This window comes from Alosa pseudoharengus, unplaced genomic scaffold (assembly GCF_046254945.1).
Source record: "Alosa pseudoharengus isolate Yale_2024_CS ecotype anadromous, Long Island Sound unplaced genomic scaffold, YU_APseudo_1.1 YU_APseudo_1.1_scf_17, whole genome shotgun sequence".
NCBI classification, from domain to species: Eukaryota; Metazoa; Chordata; class Actinopteri; order Clupeiformes; family Clupeidae; genus Alosa; species Alosa pseudoharengus.
In genome coordinates this window covers 36,835,705-36,861,907 of record NW_027468640.1, presented here as the reverse complement: position 1 = coordinate 36,861,907, position 26,203 = coordinate 36,835,705, and the positions used below count along the sequence as shown (strand labels likewise).

General features: G+C 46.9%; 1 protein-coding gene across 1 annotated transcript; it reads left to right on the top strand.

Annotated features, from left to right (window-relative positions):
• Nucleotides 1-792: 792 nt before the first annotated feature.
• mta2 (metastasis associated 1 family, member 2) lies at nucleotides 793-26,203 on the top strand. The gene is made up of 18 exons (XM_076289458.1): nucleotides 793-1,166; nucleotides 8,750-8,817; nucleotides 9,820-9,913; nucleotides 17,205-17,322; nucleotides 17,598-17,661; nucleotides 17,764-17,881; nucleotides 18,983-19,085; nucleotides 20,617-20,716; nucleotides 21,068-21,256; nucleotides 21,395-21,469; nucleotides 21,576-21,634; nucleotides 22,165-22,265; nucleotides 22,501-22,640; nucleotides 22,860-23,088; nucleotides 23,213-23,302; nucleotides 23,777-23,895; nucleotides 24,282-24,424; nucleotides 24,960-26,203. The coding sequence occupies exons 1-18, from the start codon at nucleotides 1,139-1,141 to the stop codon at nucleotides 25,123-25,125; spliced, it is 2,004 nt and encodes a 667-aa protein (XP_076145573.1). The 5' UTR covers nucleotides 793-1,138; the 3' UTR covers nucleotides 25,126-26,203.

Here is a 26,203-nt window from a genome sequence, read left to right as displayed (position 1 = left end):
TTTAGAATAAGAGCAGATAGTGGCCTTCAGGAAAGCCTGACTTTTGTGTGAAATGTTTGCTAAATTAGGTTTTGCTTTGTTTTATCAATGTTTTCTGTTTTTTTTTATGCTTTGTTTGTGTTATTTTGCCCATGTCCACACATAAAGATTAATTTTACACGCTACTCTAGTGACAATATGCATGGCATGAAACGTTTTCTTTGCCACTGGGATGCAATGTAACACCATCACCGATAGGGGGGAGTGTTCTCTCACTTTTGACTACAATCTATGCTTTTCACTTGGAGACCACGGTATGCTTTAGCCTGTGATGATCTGCACTGTAAAACATAACTCCACGGTAGTATGCGAGAATTGCAGTGGTCATAGTCTTTCAAAGACAGAATAGGCACAGATTTGAATATAAAAAATTCGACGCAGGCCGTTTAAGTTTCAAACAGCATATGAAAATTGCACTTAAGCATGAGTAATTTCTTATCCACGGACCAGGTTCATTTCTAGCCCTTACTGTAAGTTTCCAACTACTGTTTCAATTAGCTCAATTTTTAGAAACCCAGCCCCATATTAAAACGACAGTCAACAGTTGACGTTTAGTAACATGTTATAGTACGTAGGCTATTAACAGGTAAATTAACAAAAAAATTTGAATAAATAGTTGCGTCTACGTTTTAGACCGCTCACTAAAGGCGAAGTTGCCGAAGTATTCCGAAATGTGAGTGACGTTTTCCGAAGATGACGTTGGAGAAGGGGGGGTCGAGTGTGTGAACTAAGCGGAGGTGAAGAAGAGGAGGATGAAGCTGGGAGCTGAGGATGGGAGGAAGAGTGTAGTGAGAGAGACAGGCTGGCTATCAAGGGCTGTGTGTGCATGCCTGCAAGTGTGAGTGCGTGAGTGTGAGAGGGATTCGGTGGGACTTCGTAATCGGACTGAAACAAAGACGCATTTTAGCCGACCTCGGAGACATTGTAACGGAAACTTTAAACTTTTACCCGCCAGATCCTCGCCACGGTGCCGGGTCCCGGCTTTGTTTCTCGGCGGGGGAGTACTGGAATAAATGCAGGGATAAAATAGCTTCAGATCGACATTTTTTCACGCAAGAGGGGAATCCCTGGGACCGTGTTTGTAAGGGGGAACGAGAGAATGGCGGCCAACATGTATCGAGTTGGAGGTAAATAATCTATTATATTATTTTAGGATCTGTAAAGCATGGTTGTTTAGCGTGTTAGCAACATCGCTAGCTCAACTTAACCGGTTATGGTTGCTAGCTATCAAGCTAACTTCGTCGTACACGACATTATTTGTTTCCGCCTCCAGTCACAATGGCCGGCTAACTGGCAAGCTAATGTTAACAAGCTAGTGTGCTAGCTGAGTAGCGACATGAGACGTAATTAACACGTCTGCTTTGACTTCGCTAGCTGGCTAGCCAACAAGAAAGCTAAGACCACTGAAGGTAGTAGGATGGTCTAGTAAATTGTAAAGCTAGCTCATACTGTTTAGCATATCTAGCCTTGTGTTTGTTGTATGACGCTAACGTTAATTCAGTGGCGAGCCAGCTAACTAGAACTGTAGTAGCCGGCCAGGTAGCACTGTTTTTCACACTTTTGGGGAAGTAACTTGCAACTATGTTGCATCTAACTTTCATGTAGTGTTTTTGTCCTTTAAATAAAATGACCAACTGCACGAACTTTTTCCTTCTAAGTTTAATTCAACTTTCTCATACACCACCTAGCTGGCAGCATGTGTTGCTAGAGATAACTTTATGGTTAAGTTGGGTATAAGTTATGCAAGTTGTTCAAGTTATGATGCTATCTGAACAAATGATATTCATGATCAAGCTGACTAACGTGTAACCAGTTAGGTTCTTATCGATCTGTCAGATTTTGACAGGGCATTATCTTGGTTTACATCTATTTTTTTTTAAGAATCGCGTTAGTGGTCTAGCAAACGTCAACTCGCTTGCAATGAGGGGGCGTTATAAAGTCACTTTGATTTTGCAAGACGGCTGTCCAGTGATAAATACTATACTTAATTAACACTAACATGCATTTAATTACATTAGTGGACTGGTCAAGTCAAATCATTAGTAGACTAATGGAATCGTATCAGACGTTAGGTTGTGTGTTGCTTTAATTGGTGTGCATGTGGTGGTGTTTTTGGTGTATCTATGTCTTTTATTGACGCCGTAATAAACAGGTAGTTAGACGTTCGTTGTGTCATCATTATTCTACATCAACGACCGGCTGAATGTGCTTTATGCGCTGGATGCGTTTGTCATAACTGTTTCATTCTGACTGGAGTGCCATGGCAGAGATTGCTGCCGGGGGACCTGTTCACACAGGACAGCGTGTAGCAGTATGCACTGTAACATCTTACTCTACTCTGTCTTGTCACCCTGGTGTCTGTGCCGATGTTGTGGTCACTGAAAGCGCTGACTCCTATTCATCCATTTGGTCTAATATATTCCTATTTTATTGTGAGATGCTCATGACTGTCTTAAAATAGGTCACGGTAATACGACCGTAGACTGAAATATGCTCGCTAGCATGCCACCTCAAATGCATATAGCGTCTTGCACACCAATTAGAACAGTTGGACTAGAAAATATATAGCTCATAAATGCCAGTCTCTAATGCTTACAACAAACTGCATGTATTGGATTATCTAACCCTGCCCCTTTACTGTCGGGGTAAGTACATGGTTGTCAGTGGTAAACGGTAAGTCACTTTTCTAGTACAGTGGCTTTAAGGTTCATGCAGTAGTGTGGTTTTGAAGGACTGGTTTTGGTCTGTAGGAAATTCGAAAAGTGTAATGGTGCGCTGTATAAGCTGAGTAGATGCCATGTAGTCTACTTCCTTAGGTTCTAGGACGGGATGTTTTCCAGAGTTCTGCCAGCGCACTGCTTGCTGATATGTGGTTGTGGTCACCTAAAACAGTTCAAATTTTTAGCGGATCCCGATTGCTCGTTTCATACATTGCCCGTCTCAGCGTTTAATGTAAGACAGACCACATACAAGTCAATCCAGTCTTGAAACACACACACGCGCATGCACTCACGCACTCACTCAAACTCACACACACACGCACACACCACCATACTCCCCAACTGCTCTGTCTATTCACCCTCCCCTCCTCGATCTTGGCCTTGTGTCGGGTGCCTGTACCACGGCACAGGCACTGCAGATGGTGTCTTCCGGCGTGTCGGCGAGGTCTGGCTGCGCTCCAGAGTCTTCGCCACTGTGCCGCTAAGCACCTCGGTGGACAAAGACTGTTAACCCATTGTGCGCCGCCCTCTCGGGAACCTGTAGTGTGTGCGCGCTCAAGGAAGCCCCCTCTCTTCAGTCTATTGTTCCATCTCTTCGTTCCATCAGAGTCTCTCAAGGGGCAATCTTTGAATAATGAATGAGCCTGATGACTGTTTTAGACCTGATTCTGCATACAAAGGACAGTCTTTGTGGATAATTACTTTAATATATGAAATCAAACCCATTTTTTTACTGCAATCAACGTCATTCTGATTAACACTGATGTGTAGGCTATTGATTTATTCATGGATGTGTTGTTAGGAGAGGATGAAGACCTTGTGCTTTCTACTCAACCTATTGAGACTAGGCTGTTGCACTTTCACTCTCAGTTAACCTAGGTCACAAGATACTATGCAGCATTCTCTTGTAAGACTGTTGCTATGTTTAGCAAAGCCATGGTCAGCTTTTCAGACCATGCTTGTCTCCTAAATGTCAATGCACTTAGGTTAATTGTCAATTTGTCAATATGTACACCCAGAGCACTGCACGCACAAGAAAAGCACACACATTCATAGGTTGGTCTTTATGGCGACAAAAGGGCATACTTCTGTCAAGGCTAAATGGCCAGCAGAAAATGAAACTAAATGTGTTAAGTCACCCTATGGGCTGGAGTCACTCCAACATGTAAAGTCTCATCCCTGGCCCATGTTACACCTCTACACCAAGTGTCATTAAAGTCAGGCCTGTTGTGTTTTTGCATGAGCCTGTACACAGTTGAACAAGAACAAAGCACACTGAAAACATGACGTCCTTGGTGGAGGTAATAAAATGGCCTGCCCACTAGTTGTACTGCGCGATGCCTCAGAATAGGATGGGCATCATATGCAGTTGTGGGTGTGTTCAGGAAGAACCTGCCGACAGCTGGTATCTGTTAGCCATTTTTTCATGACAAGCACATTGAGCGCTCTGGTGTCGTCGAAGCTGTGTCAGCCTTGCTGTCTCAGGAGTAGGCTTTTACCAACAATTACCTGATTGACATGGGCTAGGGCCTATCCGTTCACTTATTCTTAATTGGACATCCCACCTGTTCTCTACATAGTCTGTCATTCCCCAGTTGGTGGTTGTGATGTCCATATTTAAAGTATGGCTATATGTTTTTAAATGTGAATAGCGATAGACGATTAGCAGAACTGTGGCAGTCAACTCTAGACTCTATCGTCTGCCACCATGAAAATAATGAGGTTTATTTTTGGTAGGTGTTGGAAATCCTGTGTGGTCGAGGCTGTTTAAGACTCCCCTGCTCAATGCCTCTCAAAATGACTTCAATGCAATCTTCTGTGCAGCAGTACAGACACTCTGTTAAACCCATGCAAATACACACACGAATGCACGCACACACAGGCATACACCTACACACGCAAATTATGCTGGTCAGTTGCTGCATGGCGGGTTGTTGGTGTGGCAGATGTGTGTGGGTTTTTGGGCTCAGCAGCAAAAAAGCGTATCTTCTCTCCAGCCAGACGTCAGTTGTGTTGTGGCACGCTGGCCAGGCGCCTCCACACGCTGATTAGGTGAGGAGTGGCAGGGCTTGGTTCCAAGAAAAGACCCCCTCTCTGTCTCTCTGTCTGTCTCTCTGTCTGTCTGTCTGTCTGTCTGTCTGTCTGTCTTACTCTGTCTGTGTTTCTATCTGTCTGTGTCTCTCTCTCTCTCTCTCTCGCGCTCCCGTTCTTCCTCTTTCCCTCGCTCCATCTCTCCGTCATCCACATGTTGTCTGCGTCTTTGTTTTTCTTGGTTTGGTCTGTGCTTCTCATGTTTTTCTGATTGCCACCCAGATGGCTGGAAGTGGGTGAAGTTCAAGGGCAGCCGCTTAAAGGTAAACCCCTCAGCCAAGTAGCTCAGCCAGGGCCATGATGGAGCTGCTGGTGGCCAGCACCATTGCCCCCACCCCAGGGCCCACTTCTCCACAGCTACTACTTTTGAGAACGCTCATGTCCTCAGGGTAGGCTAGTGGCTCGTCATTTATTTGTCTTTGACTTGGAGTTGCCTGGGAAAGGCATCTCTCACGTTGTGTTGTGTCTACACTCTGCTCGACCGGCTGAGTTGGACAGAACTCGCTCGGCCCCCGTGTGTTCAACCAGACTTAGCCAGTCTGTAGGAACGGGTCAAAATCCAACATGTCCGTTTGTGTGCTCTGTGTGCGTTTGTACAGTATGTTGAGAAGATCATGGGTGTCAATGTTAGGTCACGTCCTTTATGTGGCTGACTCCAAGCCAGACCTATTTTATGGACTAGACGATGTTCTCATGAATGGTGTGAGTTAGGCTCTGAGTGCCTGTGGACTTGTTTTTGTTTTTATTGATGAGAAATTACCACTTGTTTATTGCTACCCAAGGCCTGATAAGGCCACTTGCCATGTAATCGCAGGAAGTAGAATGGGATGAAAGTTGATGTTGCAGAGCTTCATTCCAAACATCTGTTTTGTATGACTTGTCTACTCAATATCTTTTGTAGTAAGACCTTTGGTGCGTGTGTGTGCGTGAGTGTGCGTGAGTGTGCGTGAGTGTGTGTGTGTGTGTGTGTGTGTGTGTGTGTGTGTGTGTGTGTGTGTGTGTGTGTGTGTGTGTGTGTGTGTGTGTGTGTGTGTGTGTGTGTGTGTGTCGGGGAGAAGCTTACTTCATGTGTTGTTTACTTTTGACACAGTGTGTGGCGCAGGAAACATAGAGCTCAAGACAGTAGTTGTTGCACTGTGAACTGGAGTGCTTAGTTTGTATGATGAGTGTCTGCTGCAAAGAAGTGATAAGCCGACACCAGCTGGAGACTAGTGTGTGTGTCAGGACATCCAGACACTGAACCCTGGTGTGGTCACCTCCTAAAGGACTCAGAAAGTTTAGTGGTTTTATTGTTCTGATAACTGCTTGGCATTCTTCTTGACTTGCCTCTTCGCTTTCTCGGGGTGTCCACCCTCCCACTCTGTGTTCCCTTTGTGCACCAGCACCCCTCCACTGACCACTCCGTTCTGTCCAGTTGGCACCTGACCACGTAACAGCTGACCGCTTCTGGAGAAAGTTCCTGATGGCCACATGAAAGCATGATGTCACTCATTGTACAATGGCGTGTCTCGTTGAGTTGTTGAGGTTATTGGAGAAAGTGCTGTGTCAGGGGCAGAGGCTCCACTCTGGGTCTTTGTGACTGGCCTGGCCATACTCTGCTACACGGAGTGAGAGGGCCATGGGGAGCGGGGGGGGGGTCTGGGGGGTCATCTGTTGGATTTTGCCCTGATCTCTTGGCTAGATGTGGGGATTGGGGTAAAAGAACCGTGGGTGTTGCTGTGGGTAAGTGTGCAGCCAGAGCTCAGGAACCCAGTGGTGTTTCTCTCATTGAAGAAGTCGCTAGAGCTGCTGTGTGACTGAGTTCCTGCTGTGCTGTCTGGACGCAGGTTTGATCGATCACAGCCCTGCTGTATATGCAGGCATGTTCCACATTGCTTTGACTGTTATAGACACACACAGAGAGCCACAGGAACACACAGTGCAACCTTCTTGTGTCTACCGCCGCTTGTTTACACGCACAAAAAGACTGGTACACATGTGATTCGGAACTCTGATGGAACTGTGTGTGCACAGCAGTTGGGCTGCTCGATTATGGCAAAAATAGTAATGATGATTTTTTATTTAACACAAGCACACAATGGTTCTGAAAAACTTTCAAGAAATTGAACTGACAAACAACATAGGCAAACAAATAGGCAAACAAATGTTAAAATGTATTATGTAAGCTTATGCAACAGTTAACCACTGTAAAGCAAAGGGGTGCACTGGATATGATATACCACTGAAGAGAAAATAAGAGCACCTTTGCAAAAAAGAATTCAGCAAAATATTTGTATCTTGATTGTGTTGCTTTCATAATCATTGGAGGTCACAATTGAAATTTGATTTTGATTAATTGCTCAGCCCTACATAGCAGTATAGACATCTGTAGCACAGATATGCTGGGACGCTTGTTCTGTGTGTGTGTGTGTGTGTGTGTGTGTGTGTGTGTGTGTGTGTGTGTGTGTGTGTGTGTGTGTGTGTGTGTGTGTGTGTGTGTGTGTGTGTGTGTGTGTGTGTGTGAGAGAGAGAGAGAGAGAGACCGAGACCTGCAGTGCCTGACACAGCACAGGGCCTACTCCTATCACACGAGACCAGTCAAAGCCGTTTGGCTCATCTTCACCGAACCTGAACTGTGTGTTTGTGTGTGCGGCGCACGCCAGCATGGGCAATAAGGAGTGTGTTCCACTGCCCTCATAATATTTCACAATGTGTTCCTAATAAAATGACAGTGGATGTGAAAAATGAAACTGTTCCATCAGCGTGTACTGTGTGTATGTGTGTGTGTGGGCGTGCAGCATTGAGCAGGAGCTCCTGTAGGTCACACACTAGCCAACTCTGCGTGCTGCAGCAGTTGTGCGGAGTATGAACGGCCAGCTTGTGTGTGTGTGTGAGCGTGAGCGAGTGTGTCACACCCAACATTGGCCCCTGCAAGTGCAGAAAAACGGTTTGCAGCGGAGTCTTTACAGTGCGAGTTGGTCAGCAGTTAGTGGAAGATGAATGCAATGACTTCTGTGTGTAATGTCTTTGGGCCCGTCCCATTTCTCCCCCCTTAAAACTTCCACTTGGTTTTGATTGCCCTCAACATTAAAGCCCCCTCGACAAGGGAAGTGGGGGTGAAAATCTTTCCCTATGAATTAGGACACCACCATATGCAAATTAGCGTAGCGAACATGCTCACCTACGTCACGCGCAGCGCCGACGTGTCTACCGGTAGTAGCCTGCTACTATTTTCATTCAGGAATATGCCCGTTCCAGCGGTCATTGTTGTGTGGGCTGTGCTGGTTTATCTACGTCTGGTTAATCAACAAAGACATTCGTGTTCATGTGAACGTCAGAACACACATCCTAAATATTGATGAAACTACCCAGATTGATTTATAACGTTATTTGATGGGCAGACTCTCTCAAAGCAATCAGCAGATATCATGAACATAGTCAGATAGCTTCGTGAGATATTTTCTAACATTAGTGTTCAAAACTCAACAGTCCATCAGATGTGCATCAAACTAACATATTCCAACATATTTCGAAATTTTAATATGCTTATTTGCGAAAATATATGAAAACATTGACCTACTCACTGAGCTCGCACGGTATCCTGGGTAATTTCATCTCCCACTTTGTTTTAAGCCTGCATTGGTCCTGGCTATATTTTGAGGGAAAATAGCACTTCCCCTTGCTCCCTAAAGTAATGGGACACCCTAGCCCTACATGTGCACGCGCAAAAACGAGGGTTAGGGCAAAAATCTAGGGGTAGGGGAGGTATTGGGACGGGCCCTTTGTCTCATGTCATAGGACCTATTTATTTGCTTATTTAGATGTTTACTTTTTTATTTTCAGTGTACTACTTGAGTTTATTTGCTATGATGTCCTTAGGTAAGGTATTAACTTATTTCCCTCTGTCTTGTCTCCCACAGATTATGTGTACTTTGAGAACTCTTCTAGCAACCCCTACCTGATCCGCAGGATAGAGGAGTTGAACAAGGTGAGTGAAGAGTGCCATCCCTCTTTCTTCTGTCTCCTTCACTCCATCCATTCATCAATCACTCCATCACATTGGTCACACCCCTCTGCATCCTTCTGTAGCATCAACTTGCAGTCAGCGACGACGTCCTCAGAGCCAAACTCTCCAAAGCTCTTATATAATGGCGTCTATGACACAGGCCTGTTTGCCTGTGCAAAGATTAAGTCCATTTATGTAACGCGCAGCAATTGAAGGACTGGTGGAGAGCCCCCATGACTGCTTCCTCTCTCTGAATAATTGAGTGAGAGATGATTTTTCTGAACAGAGCGAGAGGAAAAATGCCCATGTGTGTGTCTGTCATTAGGCCAGCATCAACATGCTACTGCATTCACCTCAGACACCTCCTTTTTGATGGTGTGTGTGGATGACTTGAGTTCCTGGATGGCTGCTGCTGATGGGAGCTCTGCCATGGCTGCACCTCCTCCAATCCCAGCCCTCCATCACCTCCTCCAATCCTAGCCCTCCGTCACCTCCTCCAATCCCATTCCTCCGTCACCTCCTCCAATCCCATTCCTCCGTCACCTCCTCTAATCCCAGCCCTCCGTCACCTCCTCCAATCCCATTCCTCCGTCACCTCCTCTAATCCCAGCCCTCCGTCACCTCCTCCAATCCCACGTTAGGCGTAGGTGTCCACCTGTGGCAGCGTGATAGAAACCTTTCAGCTGTACATAGAGCATTGAGTCAGGTCACTTATTTACAGGACATTAGTAGGGTTGGTCAATGATATCCTAATGTCTGTAATGTCGCCAGGATACCCACACTCATGGCTTGCCTCTTGTCCAATCAGATATTGATTCATGATTTGACCATACCTAACTGTTGTGTCATGGCTCATAGTTCCCTAGCAGTCCCAGTAGAGTATGGAACTCTGGGTAAATGTGCCATGTAAATTGTTGCTGTGTCAGTGTTTTGTATAATTGTCTTTAGTGATTGACACTCACATTGCATATCTTTCCTCCACAGACGGCCAATGGGAACGTAGAAGCCAAGGTGGTGTGTCTGTTCCGGAGGAGGGACATCTCAGGCAATCTGAACACCCTGGCTGACAGCAATGCCCGTGAGTGAACACTCTTCTCTTTCATTTCTTTTCTCCTCCTTTTTCTCCTCTTTGCTCTATCCATCACGTTGGTTGCTTCCTTATGGGCTGAAGATGTCCGTCACCACATGTGAGAGTGCAGCCATGTTTTCAATGAATGGCCTGTGTTTCCCGATTTGCATAATTGTTTGAGTATCATTCCTGAACCCTGAGTCAAATCAAACATCTCTTTGCATGCATGCAGCCTAAACAAGGGAGCACTTTTGGGTTTTCAGGACTGACTGACGGCCTGTCTGTATCTCTGAACCGTCCTGGTTAGATCTCCCGTCAGTTTAGGTGCACATACGCTCAAACTGCGCACACATGTATGACCATGCCAGCCATCCCTAGCACCGCATTGGCAAATCTGCCAGGCCCAGTGCCACAGCTGAGGAGCCCTGTGCCATGAGATGGGTAGCAGCATACCAGTTGAATGAATACGGCTACTGGATGGAGCAGCTGAAAAGGCAGTGTGGTGAGGGGGGGGTTCCTGTGGCTCAGCCAAAGCTGAGGAGGGTTCGCCAGATCCAGAAACTCCCCCAACACACACACACACACACACACCCAATCAATCAATCCCCTATCCCCCTCGTGCCTCCCTGGCCTGTGCCTCACACACGGCTGTCTGGCCCATCAGCATCTGTGGGGAGAGGCAGAGGCGCTTTGTTTGGCTCATTGTGGCCAGAGTGTAATGGGATCCTGTAGTGTACGCTCTCTATCTCTCTCTCTCTCTCACTCACTCACACACACACACACACACTCACTCACTCACACACACACACACTGGAGCTGGAGACACAAATATTTGTTATGGCTGACTGTGAGTGGAGCAGGAACACTGACCCGGCATCGTATGTGTGTGTGTGTGTATGGTGGTGGTGCTGGTAGTGGTAGATGGCCAACCGCTATCCTCCAGAGCGAATGTTTATGATCCCCTCACACGTTTGGTTCAGATGCCAACAACACACTTAAAGGTTATCAATACAAGCTCATCTTTTCCAGCACTGTCATACTTCTCTCCAACAGCTGGGAGCTATGTTGTATTAGCAAGGCAAGGAGAACGTGTGTTAGTGTGTGTGTGTACGTTTGTGATTTAGGAGAGACTCCCATAGAGCATAATAGCTTGATTGACTTATCCTGTCAAAGTGTGTGGTGATTGAAAAGGAACACTTCCTCTTGGAGCCAAAAGTTAGTGATTCTGTCATGGACAGAAGAAGACTGGGATTTGAGTGTTGGAACCAATGACCGTAAACCACACGGACAGCTTAGTGTCGCGCTCGTATGATCTGAAGAAAGGAGCCAAAACGTGTCAGTCATATTGGCAACCTTGGTGAGTGCTTTTTGGAATCGGAGGAGTGCATAGTAAACAGCAAATCGGCCTGATCCATCCAGAATTGACCGCTGGTTTTTTGCCTTCTTCCGGTGGCTTCACTGTTGTCCGGGTGTATGCTATCCATTGTTTTGACAGCCATTGGTTGCCCACTGCAAACTCAAAGGCAAGCGAAAAAGTGTTTGCTCATGTGATGGCACCTCAGCACTCCACAGTAAGACTCAGACAATAGACCTCTCCCCTGTGGAGCACCACTGATGCAGATGAGTACAAGGACTGAGATGGTGCATTAAACCAAAGATTTAATTTGACTTGAATATGAATAAATGATTTCATATTTGTAGTTCAGTACAGGTTATGAATCCCTTTTTGTTAGCACCTTGTTACATTAGAATTTGGGAAAGTGCTTAAATGGAGAGCATTTATCTTGCACTCTCTCCAGAAGCTAAATAAACTCTACACAGCTAAATAGTGCCTAGTTATGGCAGACTACTACAGCTAATGTGGTAGGCGCACACATACACACAGTTAAATATTACAGTTGGTGGGTATTGTGAAGTAGACTACATACTCAGCTCAGTGGGTGCATTATGTTACGCTCACTGCACTACACAAAGGCTGAGAACAGAGTGTGTGTGTGTGTGTGTGTGTGTGTGTGTGTGTGTGTGTGTGTGTGTGTGTGTGTGTGTGTGTGTGTGTGTGTGTGTGTGTGTGTGTGTGTGTGTGTGTGTGTGTGTGTGTGTGTGTGTGTGTGAAAGAGAGTGAGCAGTCTGCTGAGATATGAGGTACGAGTTCTCCTCAGGTGGTCATAACCGAATGTCAGCTCCAGCCTGGTCTCATCTCCAGACTGACCTGCGTCTCTCTCTCACACACACACACACACAGGCACACACCAGTGGTGTACCAGATCTGCTGACCTGCATTTTTCCGCAGGTCACGACTCTTCAGCAGGCTCCAGGTCAGCCCTTTAATCAGGCATTAATCCGGCAGATATGTAACAGCGGTCCGGTGAGCAGCACACCGCCGCGGAGCCGGCAGAGTAGCCAACAGTCAGTGCTAGCAGACCTCCCAATCAACTTTACGGATATACATCCCAGTGGAATCATAAGAAGATATGTGAAAGCAGCAAAACGACCTTCAAACGATTCTATTCAGTCAGCTTCAGTTGGTGTTGATTGTGTATGGATTGGGAGGTCCACTCTGATGTCCGAGAAATAATCAAATAAACTTCTTATTCCATTCCAGTGGGCCATGGCCACTTACACAGGGAGATCTGGTTAGGCCACCTCATGTTAGTATTTGCCTGGGATTGATCAAGAATCAAACAACATCATCAGAATAATAATAATAATAATAATAACTAGATGTACCGCAGAGCGGTACAAAATATGACCGCCGCACAGTCCAGCACATGTTTTACACAAAAATAAGTCATGCTGAAAGGCATATATGATTCTAACTGTCTCACTGAATTGCATTATGCACACTCAATTCTCACTGGTATCTGCTAGACAACAAGTACCAAAACATGATTAGTTCATAGATTTCACATGTAATATACATTTTATACAACCCCACCCCCATCTTGCCTGTTCATAATTCTAAGAAATTCTTGAATTGTGTGCATGTGTGCGTGTACATGTTTATGTGTGTGTGGGTGTGTGTGCGCGTGCATGTGCGTGTTTGCCTGTTTATGTGCCTGTGTGTGTGCATGTGCATGCATGCGTATATATATGTCTACTGTGTGAGTGTGTGTGCGTGTGTATCTGTTTATGCACATGTGTGCATATGGAATGGGTTTACATGACCCCTGGAGGCAAACATACGCGAAAAAATTGGTCATCCTAGGCCCTACGGTTCTCAAGATATTCACAGAAAACTGTGTCTGCCCTACCCTCCTTTCGGGGATCCAGTCCAGCGGGGGGGCTACAGTTCAAAACGAAAAGCGATGGTTCCATGCTATCCATGTGGGGTTACATGCTCACCAAGTTTCGTGTACCCCGGTCTTTCAGTGTCCCGGGAATCCTTGTTGGAGTACGGTCACTAAATGTACACATAAATTATTTTATTGTAAGGCCCCCCATGAACGAAAGTCTACGAAACTTGGCATGCATTCGGAGGGTGTCATAATGATCCTACACTTCTAATTTCGTGCAGTTTTGACCATGTTAGCCAGAGATATTGTGATGAAAACACCAAATGTTTTCCTTTTTAATTTTTAACTAGGTGGCACTATACATGAAATAAGTGGTAATGGGATAGGTTGACATGCCCCCTTAAGACCAACATACAAAAAAAAGGTGGACCTCCTAGGCCCTACGGTTCTCGAGATATTCACAGAAAACTGTCTCCGGCCACCTACAGGCCAGTTGGTGTATAGTAACATAAATTAATTTATTGTGTGGCCCCCCATGAACGGAATTCCATGAAACTTGGCGTGAATTCAGAGGGTGTCATAATGATCCTACACTTCCAATTCCGTGCAGTTTTGACTATGTTAGGTCACAGATACCTGCAATTACAACACCTCATTTTTACTTTTTTGTGTTTAACTAGGTGGCGCTATATATGAAATGAGTTGTTATGGAATGGGTTGACATGGCCCTTTGAGATCAACATACAAAAAAAAAATGGTCCTCCTAAACCCTACGGTTCTCGAGATATTCACAGAAAACTGTGTCTGCCCTACCCTCCTGTCGGGGGGTCCAGTCCAGCGGGCGGGCTACAGATCAAAACGAAAACAGGAGGTTCCATGCTATCCATGTGGGGTTACATGCCCACCAAGTTTCGTGTACCCCGGACTTACAGTGTCCCGGGAATCCTTGACGGAAATTTGGACATGCGAAAAAGAAAAAAAGAAAAGAAAAAGAAAAATCTGACTAAACCTATATGACCGCCGCTTCGCTGCGCGGCGGTCATAATAAAAATAACACTAACTATAGTAAATACTATTACTTAAGAGCATTTTATGAGTTATGTAACCCATTCTTCGATATTATTGTTAGTCATATTGTATGTTTCCATTAGCCGTGCTGTAAGACGTGTGTGTGTGTGTGTGTGTGTGTGTGTGTGTGTGTGGGGGGGGGGTTGGCGTGCAGGCGGAGTGGGGTCCAGCTGCAGTGTGTGTACATTATGGCCAACAGGAGCACATTAGCATGAGCAGAGCCTCCACTGGCCCACACAAAGGGCACAGTGTGTAGGGGGCAGACTGAGCGCGCGCGCGCCGTGGAGTGGGCCAGTGGTCACTAGTTCCAGCCAGACTACAGTTGAGCAGAGCCCCAGCTGACGCCTGACCTCCAGCAGTGGGCTACACACAGATGGACAGACAGACAAGTGACTGCAGGGGCCATGAACCCATTAGCCGCTCTTTGTGTGTGTGTGTGTGTGTGTGTGTGTGTCAGTGTGTGTGTCAGTGTGTCAGTCAGACTGAAGCCCCAATCCCCCCCCCCCCCATAATACAGGCTGTCTGAGCTGCTCAAAACGGATGCATTCTGAATCCCCCCCACCGCTTTGAGCGTCCAGCTCTGAGCCCCACCCCCCTGACCTTTATCTGACACGCCCTGTCAACAGCTGGAACCCCTCCTCATGCTGTAGTGGCCACACACTAGCCAGGCCTCAGGCAGCAGGGGTTGAGATCAGTCACATATCACTCTATGATCCCAATTTACTCCTCTTTATTAATATTTCGGAATATGTCTGTATGTTTGATTTGCCAAGAAATTCTCTCCTTATCATCTTGGTTTTGTGAATTTATGGTTGAGCCAACCTGAGGAATGACTAACCAGTGTTTCCCACAGAATTGAATTCTATCTGTGGTGGTAGGTTGGCAGAATTAACTTGAATGCAACAGATTAGCGCAGTGTGGTTATGATGCTAACCAGATTTAAGCACAATTCAGTACAACCTGGAACATCATTGTGTGGTGCTCAGTGTTGATATTGTGCTGGTCTGCCACAAATAAGTCAATGTGTATGGGAAACACTGCTAACTGATAAATGCATTAATGCATTCCATTTCCTAGAATTCTAGGGAGGTGAGGGTAGCAGGATTCCGTTGTCCAAGTGTCCGCTTGATTGCCAAAGCCTTCCACCATTGGCACTGACCACTGAAAAACAGACATTGGGAATTGAGTGATTGGCTGTTTGAAGCCTCTGATGGAGTAGCCGTTGCTTCCCCGTTTGCCGTTGTGCTTCTTAGTCAAATCTTGTGGCTGGTTGGGCTGCCTGGTGGAGGGGTGTGTGAGTGTGCTGGTGTGTGATGGTGCTGAGTGGGAGCTGCCGTGGGCTGACCCGTGCCTGGGTGTGCTCCCCTGTGAGGGCATCTCCGGCTGCTTACTGCCCCTCCTTTGTGCACAGTCGGCCTCGTGCCCGTCGATCTGCCTCTGCGCCCGTCCGTTTGCCCCTGCTCCCTGCCCCTGCCAGCTGCTGGGACTCCGTGTGTGTGTGTGTGTGTGTGTGTGTGTGTGTGTGTGTGTGTGTGTGTGTGTGTGTGTGTGTGTGTCACCCTGGACAGCCTTCTTCTTCTCCAGCATGAGTCGTCGAGCTGGCACTGTCCTGTTACACAATCGCCTGGGCTCGCCTCCCCGGTTGCTCTGCTACACGCACACACACACACACAATTCTACCCCTCCTTCTCTTAATGTAGGAGCCTGTGCTTTCTTTGCCCCCCCTCCTCCCTCCTCTCGTTCCTCCTCCTTCTCCGCTGGTGCTGTGGTTGAGCCCCCAGCACGGTGCCAAGAACAAAAGGCCCTTCATGTGGCCCACGGCACGTAAAGGGTTAATGCCGACTCGCCCGTGCCCTTTGTTAAGGAGGAAAGTGTGACCTCTCTTTCGCTCACTCGGTGTGTGTGTGTGTGTGTGTGTGTGTGTGTGTGTGTGTGTGTGTGTGTGTGTGTGTGTGTGTGTGTGTGTGTGCTTGAATATGCATGAGTAAACATGCAAGTTCAAGAGCAGCTGCCTATCGCATGTATGCTTTTTGGTGTATCCATGTGTCCTTTTTCCGTTCTTTGTTAATGTGTGTGTGTGTGTGTGTGTGTGTGTGTAAGCAGTCTCTCTTCCTTTTTTTCAAGTGTGTGTGTGTGTGTGTGTGTGGCGGCGGCGGTGGTGTGTGTGTGTGTGTGTGTGTGGGGGGGGGGGGGGGGGTTGATTTGTTACTCGGTGGGGGGATGGGCGCCTCAGGTTTGGTACACAGGGTTTCCCAGTAAGTCGGGCAGGGACTCGCCGGCCACGGGGAGAGAGGGAGTGAGGAGGAGGAGGGAGGGAGGGAGAGAGGGATAGAGGGGTTAACAGAAAGGGGTGTGGCCTGAGGTCCCGTCCCCGCATGCACACACACACACACTCACACACACATACTCACACACAGGGTTTCCTGTAGCTGTGTGCAGGGGCGGAGTCCTGGGAGATGAGGAGAGATAGTCGTCTGGCCCAGTGTTCTAACTGTGCTGCGCACTCGCATTCTTAAACACACACACACACACACTCATACGTACACACACACACACACACACACACATGCTGCTTTTTATCTTCTCTCTCCCCACCTTGGTGCACTTAAGCAACGCGCCACGCTGCTGGTTTAGTGTATACTGTACATACCTTTGAGAAGTGGGGTCATGGGTGACACTTGTCTCTGAGGCCCATGCGGTGCTGCTGTGGAGCCTTCATGTGTCCTCTCCCTCTGGATCATGAGATCCCGCACACACACTCTCCTGCCACTATCTCTTCATGTTGCCCACTCTCATACATGGGACACGAATGAATGAATGAATGTATGAAAAATGTTTCTTCACTTATAGTTTGAGGATTTGATTGAATTTTATAAAGCCTGTTTTACACTAACAATACTTTATAATCATATAATCTTGAAACAAAGTATATGTACTCTTTTAGTTTTATTTTATTTATTTATTTATTTATGTTTCTGTTTGTATTTTTATGTCTGTAGGAGACTTTGAGGAAGAGTCGAAGCAGCCCTCAATGACAGAACAGCATAAACACCAGCTCAAGCACAGAGAACTCTTCCTCTCTCGACAGTTTGAATCCCTACCTGCCACGCATATAAGGTAACACACACACACACACACACACACACACACACACACACACATACTCTCTCTCTCTTTTCTTTCTCTCTCTCTCTCTCTCTCATTCAAGCTCTTATGTCACTCGACCATAAAGATTTAATGAGCCATACAGTTTCCCCCATCCCACCGATTACACAGTGTTCTGAGCTATGTTAAAGCAGCCATTTGGTACTCAGCAGCATGTGTATTTATATTCCGGATGTGCACATCCCTGATGTCTGTGTGTGTCGGTGGTTTGTGTTTTGTTTCTGCAGGGGAAAATGCAATGTCACACTGTTGAACGAGACGGACGTATTAACAGGCTACCTTGATAGAGAGGTAAGCACACGCACACACACAATAAAAAAGCAAATACTTCCTCAATGAACAGAAGGTGCATGCAGGGCTCTGTAATGTGTGTGTGTGTGTGTGTGTGTCCAGGACTGCTTCTTCTACTCTCTGGTGTTTGACCCGGTGCAGAAGACCCTTCTGGCTGACCAGGGGGAGATCCGCGTGGGCTCCAAGTACCAGGCTGAGATCCCTGACAAACTGGCCGAGGGTAAGTGAGGCGCCTGACCAGGAGGTCAAGGTCATGACCTCTGTGAACCGCTGCTGACCCCTGGGGTTAAAGTTCAGGATTAAACAACAGCCCTCCTCCCCCCAGCCAATCAGTATGGGAGCTCATTAGCCAGCCCAAATGAATGCTTAACGAACATAGCAAATGCTCTTACCTCTATTGCTGTACTTGTGTATGTGGCCTTGCACTCTACTTGTACAACTAGCTACTAGCAACTAGCACAATCTTTGGGCCGTGAGGAATATAGTGATGTTGGCAAACTAGTGACTAGTGTCAGTCCCCATTCACCAATTATCTGGGTTGTCATATGTGTAATGTCATATGCACACATTATAAAACCTGAACTAAAGGTCAGGGACTTGCCATGCTTGCATTTGATGTGTGCGTGTGCGTGTGATGACCCTGAGGGTCACTGTGTTTGCGTCCCAAGCTGTGGATGTAGATGTGAACTGGTGGACACTGGTCACAGTGAAATGGCATATACTGCACATCCATGGCCTGTCTCTGTCCACTTGAAGCTGCATCATGCGGCTTTTCTCATATGGGTTCTATTTGTGTGCGGCTGAATGAAGGCCCACTTTCAACCAGTGCTGTGTGTAGTGTCCTTGACTCTGCATATGTGTTTACGTGTGTGTGTGTGTGTGTGTGTGTGTGTGTGTGCGTGCGCACACGCTCATGTTGCTCACATGTGACTGTCTTAATGATGAGTCACCTTTTGCTGTAGTTGGGTGTTTTTTCTTCTTTCTCCCTGATCCTTCGTTCGCTCGTCTGCAATTACCCATCCTGCCCTTAATTTCCCTCGTCATCCTGCGCGCTCTCCCATCCTCCCGTGTCATCTTAAGCAGGGGCTATTTCTGGACCGAGGAGGTCTGATGGGGATGTTTGTTCACACACACACACGCATACAAACTCATGTTGCTTTAAGGGCTGTAGAATCTAGGCCTACTCAATAAAAGTGAAACCAGGACTAATGTGCGATGTCTGTTCATTGTAGTGTGTATGTCTATGTGTTAGTGTGTTTTTTTGCTTGTTTGTTTATAATGTGTGGGGGTGTTTTTTTTTCTTTTTTTTTCTCTGGGCCAGGTGAGTCAGACAGCCGTGTGCAGGAGAAGCTGGAGACTAAAGTGTGGGACCCCAACAGTCTGCTGAAGGACTCCCAGATTGACCAGTTCCTGGTGGTGGCTCGGTGAGTGTCCTCTCTGCCTCAGGACTTTGGGCTCGCTCCGCCCTTGGGCTCTGTGGGGCCATTCGAGACCATGTCTGTTGCTAACAGCACTATAGAAGTTAGTCAAATTTAATTGAATTGAATTGCAATTGAATACTCTCTCCACCCCCTCCCCCCCTCCACCGCCTTCCCTCACTTTTTTCCCCTTCTCTTTCTCGCTCCCTTCCTCTCTCTCTCTTGCCTCCATAGTGTCTGTTTCTTCTGCCTCACATTCCACGTGAACTCTCGAGACCGTTTTCATAGAGACTCCACTGCCCCCCTTTGTCACAGATGCTCTGAAGGCTGAGCTGAGAAGCATTTACAAAATACAATAAAAAGAAATGCCTCTCTCTGAATCCTCTCAGGCTTCTAATCCATATTGGACTGTATGTTCTTATGGCCTGGGCTCAATATAGTCAAGTAATAATAATAATGACATTCTTCTGCTTTTATCAATGTTGCAGAGATGTATTTTAATGCACTTTGTCAGGGGAATTGTTGCTATTGCTTTTTAAAGATGTAATGCCCTAAACGCCTCTCTGTGGCCACTGTGAATTAGTGGGCGCCCTCTTGTGGCTGGACATAGAGCCGCACAAGGAAAGGGCTGATCTACAGAGAGCTCTGGCGTAGGAGTTCACTGTTGCTCAGTTATTCAGTTGTGTGTGTCCTCCAATGTAACCAATCTGAATGAGTCATTTGTAGCATGTACGCAGCTATTGTAAGAGAGGATTTAATGCCAGAGGTAATCTGTCTGAGAAAGACATACGTTATTAAGGCAGAGAGGGTTTCCCCTGCTCCCAGAGCATCTGAACACACTAACATACTACCTAATCATTAGCTAAGCCCGTGCTTCTGAAACTCCTGTCCCCAGATAGGCGTTTAATGATTGCTGTGTGATGAGGGAGGTGGAGTGTGTGTGCTCATAAGACCTCAGGGACTGGTCCTTGATCGTACCGGGATTCTAGTGTGTACACAGTAATGGTTGTGTGTGCCCATATTTGTGTGCATTTTACAAGCCGATGTGCTGTGTATTGGCTTAATAACAATGAGTGAGTACCCTATTAATATACATGAGAAAAGAGTCCGCACACTGGAGCTCCAATGGAATCGATGGTTTAATCACCACAGGTGTAACATTTCGGGCCAACTTGCCCTTCCTCAGACATACAACAGTACCCTGTTAATATAGCCATGGGAGGTGATCTTGTGTTGTGGTACTGCAACTAGCGTTAGCTACAATGTTGTTCCTTATATGAGTTTGTGTATGTTTGTCAGCATATATTTACTGGGTTGTGTAAATCTAATGAAGCAGTTTGGGTGTGACTACACATGTGTAGGTTGACCTATTTGACTTGTTTGGTTGTACTCTGTGAGTGTACACCATTTACTATAAGTGTACAAAAGTGTGTGTGTGTGTGTGTGGTTATTTGTTGTAATGTAATGTCTGCTGTAGTGGAGGGAGTAGTGGTGCAGTGCTAATGAGGCTGTGTGTGTGTGTGTCCGTGTGCTACAGGGCTGTGGGGACGTTTGCTCGAGCTCTGGACTGCAGTAGCTCCATCCGCCAGCCGAGTCTACACATGAGCGCAGCAGCCGCATCCAGAGACATCACACTGGTGAGACACACACACACACACACACTCACACACACACACTCACACACACACACATTGGTGAGGCACACACATACACACACACACACACACACACACTGGTGAGACACACACACTCACACACTGTTTCAGTTGTACACAGTGTTAAATGTAGGTACACATGCATTTCTGCTTTTAAATGCCACACCATGCTTTTGCGTTCACCTTCTCACGTGCCATCATAGGACACGCGCTCTGACCGCAATGCCCTCTCACACTGTGTCCACTCTCCCACACCAGTGCTACTAGCACACGCTATACGGGTCCGTCCAAGAGGCTTACAAATCAGTCCGCCTCTTTTTGCCCCCTATCCAGTTCCATGCCATGGACACCCTGCAGAAGAACGGCTACGACCTGGCCAAGGCCATGTCCACCCTGGTGCCGCAGGGGGGTCCGGTGCTGTGCCGGGACGAGATGGAGGAGTGGAGCGCCTCGGAGGCCATGCTGTTCGAGGAGGCGCTGGAGAAGTATGGCAAGGACTTCAACGACATCCGCCAGGACTTTGTGAGTGATCCAAACACAGAACATGGTTTGGTGTCTAAATGGACATAAATGTTTGAAATGACTGTTTGTCATGAGTAATTTTTGGATTGCAAAAAAGGTTGGAAATAGAAAATAACATTGATAAATTGCCCTTTTCAGTTGCCATGGAAGTCTTTGGCCAGTGTGGTCCAGTTCTACTACATGTGGAAGACCACTGACCGTTACATTCAACAGGTACCACCAGTCCTCTTCTACGTCCTGTCCCTTGTCTTAGTTCCACTGAATAGATTCGCTCTGGTTCAGTTCAGTTTTGTGCAATGTGATATGTTGTTGTTCACAGAAACGACTAAAGGCAGCTGAGGCTGACAGCAAGCTCAAGCAAGTTTACATCCCCACCTAGTGAGTATTCTGTCAAAGCACATCCAGTGTGGGAAAACAACTAACTTTATGGAGATTTCATTAGTGTGAATGACCATGACAAACTCTGCATAACCTCATAACCTATTACTTAATTATTATTAAGCATATTCACAAGTTCTACAATTGTTTGGAGCCATTGTGGCTTTTACATGCACTCCCAGGGCTGGGGACTCATGAATCAATCCGGTCACGATACTTGTGATATAGCAATTCTGCAATACTCAATACATTGATAGAAAACCATCTATGATTAATCACAGTATCTGTTTAACTAAAGAAGAGAAATAGCCCTAAATAGGCTGTCTTCAGAACAAGTTTGCCCTTGAAATAATGACTGATTGGTTTGGTCAAATTGGATCTCAATGTAGAGCACCTGCATGTTGTAGTGAAAATCTCAGTATTTAGTGCTAGAGTGTGGGTAACGTATCCCATGCATCTGCTGGCCATGTTTGGATGGTCACTGTGTTGTCCCCCTACTCACACTGCCCGTCCCACCTCTCGTCCTTCAGCACCAAACCCAACCCAAACCAGATTATGGCTCCTGGCAACAAGCCTGGCATGAATGGAGCAGCCGGCTTCCAGAAAGGGCTGAGCTGTGAAAGCTGTCACAGTAAGTGTGTGTGTGTGTGTGTGGTATGTATGTATGTGTGTGTGTGTGTACCTCTGGTTTGCTGAAATTGTGGGTTCTACATTGATCATTGCATGTTTTGAAAAGTATATGTATGCATGTATGTGCACATTCTAGCTCAGGTAATCATATATTAAATGTTTGCATATATATGCATATAATAAGTGGTATACCGAGTCTCAGCCTGTTTGTATGTAACCTGCCCTGTGTGCTGCAGCTGCCCAGTCTCCTCAGTGGTACGCCTGGGGTCCTGCCAACCTGCAGTGCCGCCTGTGTGCCTCCTGCTGGATCTACTGGAAGAAGTACGGCGGTCTGAAGACCCCCACGCAGCTAGAGGGCGCCACAAGAACTGGCACAGTATGTTACAACATCTCTCACCCTGCATTTACATGGCGTCTGTATCGTTTGATAGATAGGTGACGTAAGGACTCGTGACCTGTGAACTTGTTGCATAGCTTTAATGAACAGAATAGGTGGTCATCAGTGTGTGGGGCATCTCCTTGGGTTCTCTGCTTTAACCTTGCCACCTCGGTCTTCCTCCCCCATTAACCCCCACCCCCCTCCCTCCACCAATAGGACGCGCCACCGCGCACCCACATGACCCGGCAGGAAGTGCAGGGCATGTCCCCGTTCACCAGCACGGCGGGCCGCGCCAAGCTCCTGGCCAAGAACCGGCAGACCTTCATCCTGCAGACCACCAAGCTGACGCGCATTGCCCGGCGTGTGTGCCAGGACATCCTGCAGCCGCGGCGCGCCGCGCGCCGCCCCTACGCCTCCATCAACGCCAACGCCGTCAAGGCCGAGTGTGAGTAGCCAGCGCGCAGCGTTGCGCTGTACTGCACGCCGTCATGTCTGCTGCTCAAAGCCCAAGCAGTTGGTGTGCTAACTGCCAGTGTCTGACCCTTTCTCCCGTGCGTCTGCGTTCACAGGTATGATCAGGCTGCCCAAGGCCCCCAAGACTCCTGCGAAGAACCGGCCAATCCCGCGACCATCCCTCGCCAACATCGTCAAGGAGCTAGGTGAGATGCCTCAGCATGCATAGAGCCTGTCACTAGGAGTGTGTGTGTTTGAGGGACAAATTGAGATCCCATTGTTAGATCTTGAATTTAAAATTGACTTAAAATTGAAATTGGCTTAGACATCTTTAATTTCCCCTTGGGGATCAATAAAGTATCTATCTATCTATCTATCTATCTATCTAGATTTGTTGGTATGGGTAATGATGATGGTCTTTGTAGGTATACAATATTGTTTGCAATAGAAATATGAATAGTGTTCAAAATGAAATATGTGAAAATGATCTGTTATATGGCCATTCTTCAATCCCTCTAGTTCATGTTGAACTGACAAAGCAAGTACTCTGTGCGTTGGTGTGAAATGACATATCATGTAGGTTATGCTACAGTAGGCGTGAATGCATACAGACGCTCTTGCTGCCAGCGTCATTAATTGCTGGTGGTTATCTTCATTGTCCTGCTCCTGTCCTTCCTCAGCGGTCCAGGCTCCTCTGAAGCTCAAGGCCCCGCGCAGCGCGCCCACCCCCATCAACCGTAACCAGGGCAACCAGTCTCGCAGTGCCACCGCCCTGCTGGGCAAGAGGCCCTTCGATAGTGTGAGTGGCCCCTCCCCTTTCACACTCTCTCTTTCTCACTCACTCACACACACACTCACACATATGTGCTTACACACACTGAAGTTCTTTGTCTGTGCTAGTAAACGGGTGCCCCCTCACCCACCGCCCCTTGTACAATTTCATATCCCTCTTTTGTGTGTAGCTCAGTGATGCTGAATGGATTTCCTTTGTTTTTATTAGCTGCCACGGTGATTCTGCAGTTGTCTCATTAACTGAGTGCTCTCCTCATAACCTATTGCTGTTCCACAGACGGGCCAACCTAGACTAGACGCTCTAAGATGAATATTGTCTGTGTGTCTGTGCCTCTCTCCATCTCTGCTCAACCACTCACTTTCTCTCTTTCTTTCTCTCTCTCGGGCGTGCAGGTGGGCGGTCATCCCTTCTCTGCCAATGGGAGGCCGTTCCCATCGGGCATGAGGACCACCTCTCAGTCTGTCATCAAGCGTCAGAAGGTCAGCCAGGGTGATGCTCCCAACCCTGTGGTGTTCGTGGCCACAAAAGACACCAGGTACATCCAACGTTCCAGATCAATCACCGTAACTGATGAGCTCCATTTACTTCAAGATGGCCACTGATGATCCTATACTCCCCCTCATGTGTCTCTCCTAATAGAAATATGATGACATTCATTTTCTGATTCTGCTAAGATATAAAGAGTTGAAGTTGATGAACAATTCGAACTAACTGTTACGCTCTTGTTTCCTGGTTTGTGGGAATGAAGGCTAATGAATTAGAACTCTGTAACCATGTAGCAGTCAATCTTAATTTAAAAATAATGAATTACTTCCTGGCAGCCTCACCTCATGCATACAGACCTGACCAGACCATCGGGTCTCGGCTCTCTCTCTCCCTCTCTTTCTTCCTTTTCTCTCTTGCTCTTCTCAATCTTTTTCCCTCCTGTTCATGTTAAATGGCCGCCATCTGATTTTCTATAAAACAGTCTGTACGCAGTGATTAATACATTAAAAGTGCAATATCTATCTGACGACGCTACTCACTCTCACCCCCCCCCCCCTTCTCTCTCTTTCTTTCCCTCTCTCTAGGGCCCTGAGGAAGCACCTGACGCAGGCTGAGATGCGGCGTGCCGCCCGTAAGCCCCACACGCCGGTGCGGGTCAAGCTGCCGCTGCCGTCGCGCCCGCTCCCCCTGCCCCTGCCCGTCCCCCTGCTGCCCTCCAGCACCAGCGAGCCCATCGTCCTGGAGGACTGAGGCACTCCTCCCCAGTCTCTCACTCTCTCACTCTCACTCTCCTCATCTCTCTTTTTCATTGCTCTCTTTCACACTTCATGTCTCTTTCGGTTGGGTCATTATCTTTCCGTTTCTCCACCGTTCCCCCGTTTATTTTCCGTTCGCATCTGTTACCTTTCCGAAAACTAATTAATGTCCTCATGAAACACGTTCACTCACACACACACACACACACACTCTCCCACATCCGTTTGTCCCATACCCCATGAAGTTATAAGTTACAGCCACTGGTAGTGTACATGTATCACATAAATTATACACACACAGACACACAATTTATAGATATCCCCACGTACATTAGACTTTGGGAGTTAGTAGAGTTTTAATCCAACTTTATTGTTTAATTACATCTTCAATTCCCCAAACATCCCTTTTTTTAAATGGCAAATATTTTTAATTGTGTAATTTAAATCAAGTAATGCTCATCCTGAAGTATGGTGATCAAGCACACTTTGTGTTTTTTTTCCACTGGATCTACCTGAATTTTGTAAATATTACGGCATTTTGTTTTCCTTTCTTTTCTCAAGCAGTGGGCTCAGGGATGGCTTAGGTGTGGGAGAGGATCCAAATCGGTCTAGGGGAGGGGGGGGGACTTACCGCATGTAACTTTTTTTTATTATTATTATTTTTTTTTTTGTCTGTTCTCTTTTCTGGGGGGTGGGGGTGTCAGGAGAGATTTTGATCAAGAGTTCCCCTCCTCTCCCCAACGTCGTCCACTGTCTCAGCTGTCCGTCTGTCTGTCCACCCACTGCCATGCAGTCACATTACACAGAAACGACCACTCCCCTCCCCTTGTGAAGTCCCATTCCCTGAGACTCTGTTGTTCACGCGCATACACAAATGACTCCCTCCCTCCACTTAACAATTATGGAAAGGACGGTAACTTGTTTCCTTCCCCCTATGCAGTACTGAATAAATAAAATGGACAGCCTGGGTCATTTGCAGTTCTTTTTTTTTTTTTTCTTTTTTTTAAAGCGTCTTTTAAAGAAGTCTGACAGGAAGTGGCTTTGGACACTTGTGTAGGTCAGCGGATCAGGAA

Coding starts and splice junctions, on each gene's coding strand:
- mta2 (XM_076289458.1), top strand. CDS start 1,139: ATGGCGGCCAACATGTATCGAGTTGGAG. Junction 20,717..21,067: donor CATCCAGAGACATCACACTG/GTGAGACACACA, acceptor CCCCCTATCCAG/TTCCATGCCATGGACACCCT. Junction 23,089..23,212: donor CAACGCCGTCAAGGCCGAGT/GTGAGTAGCCAG, acceptor CTGCGTTCACAG/GTATGATCAGGCTGCCCAAG.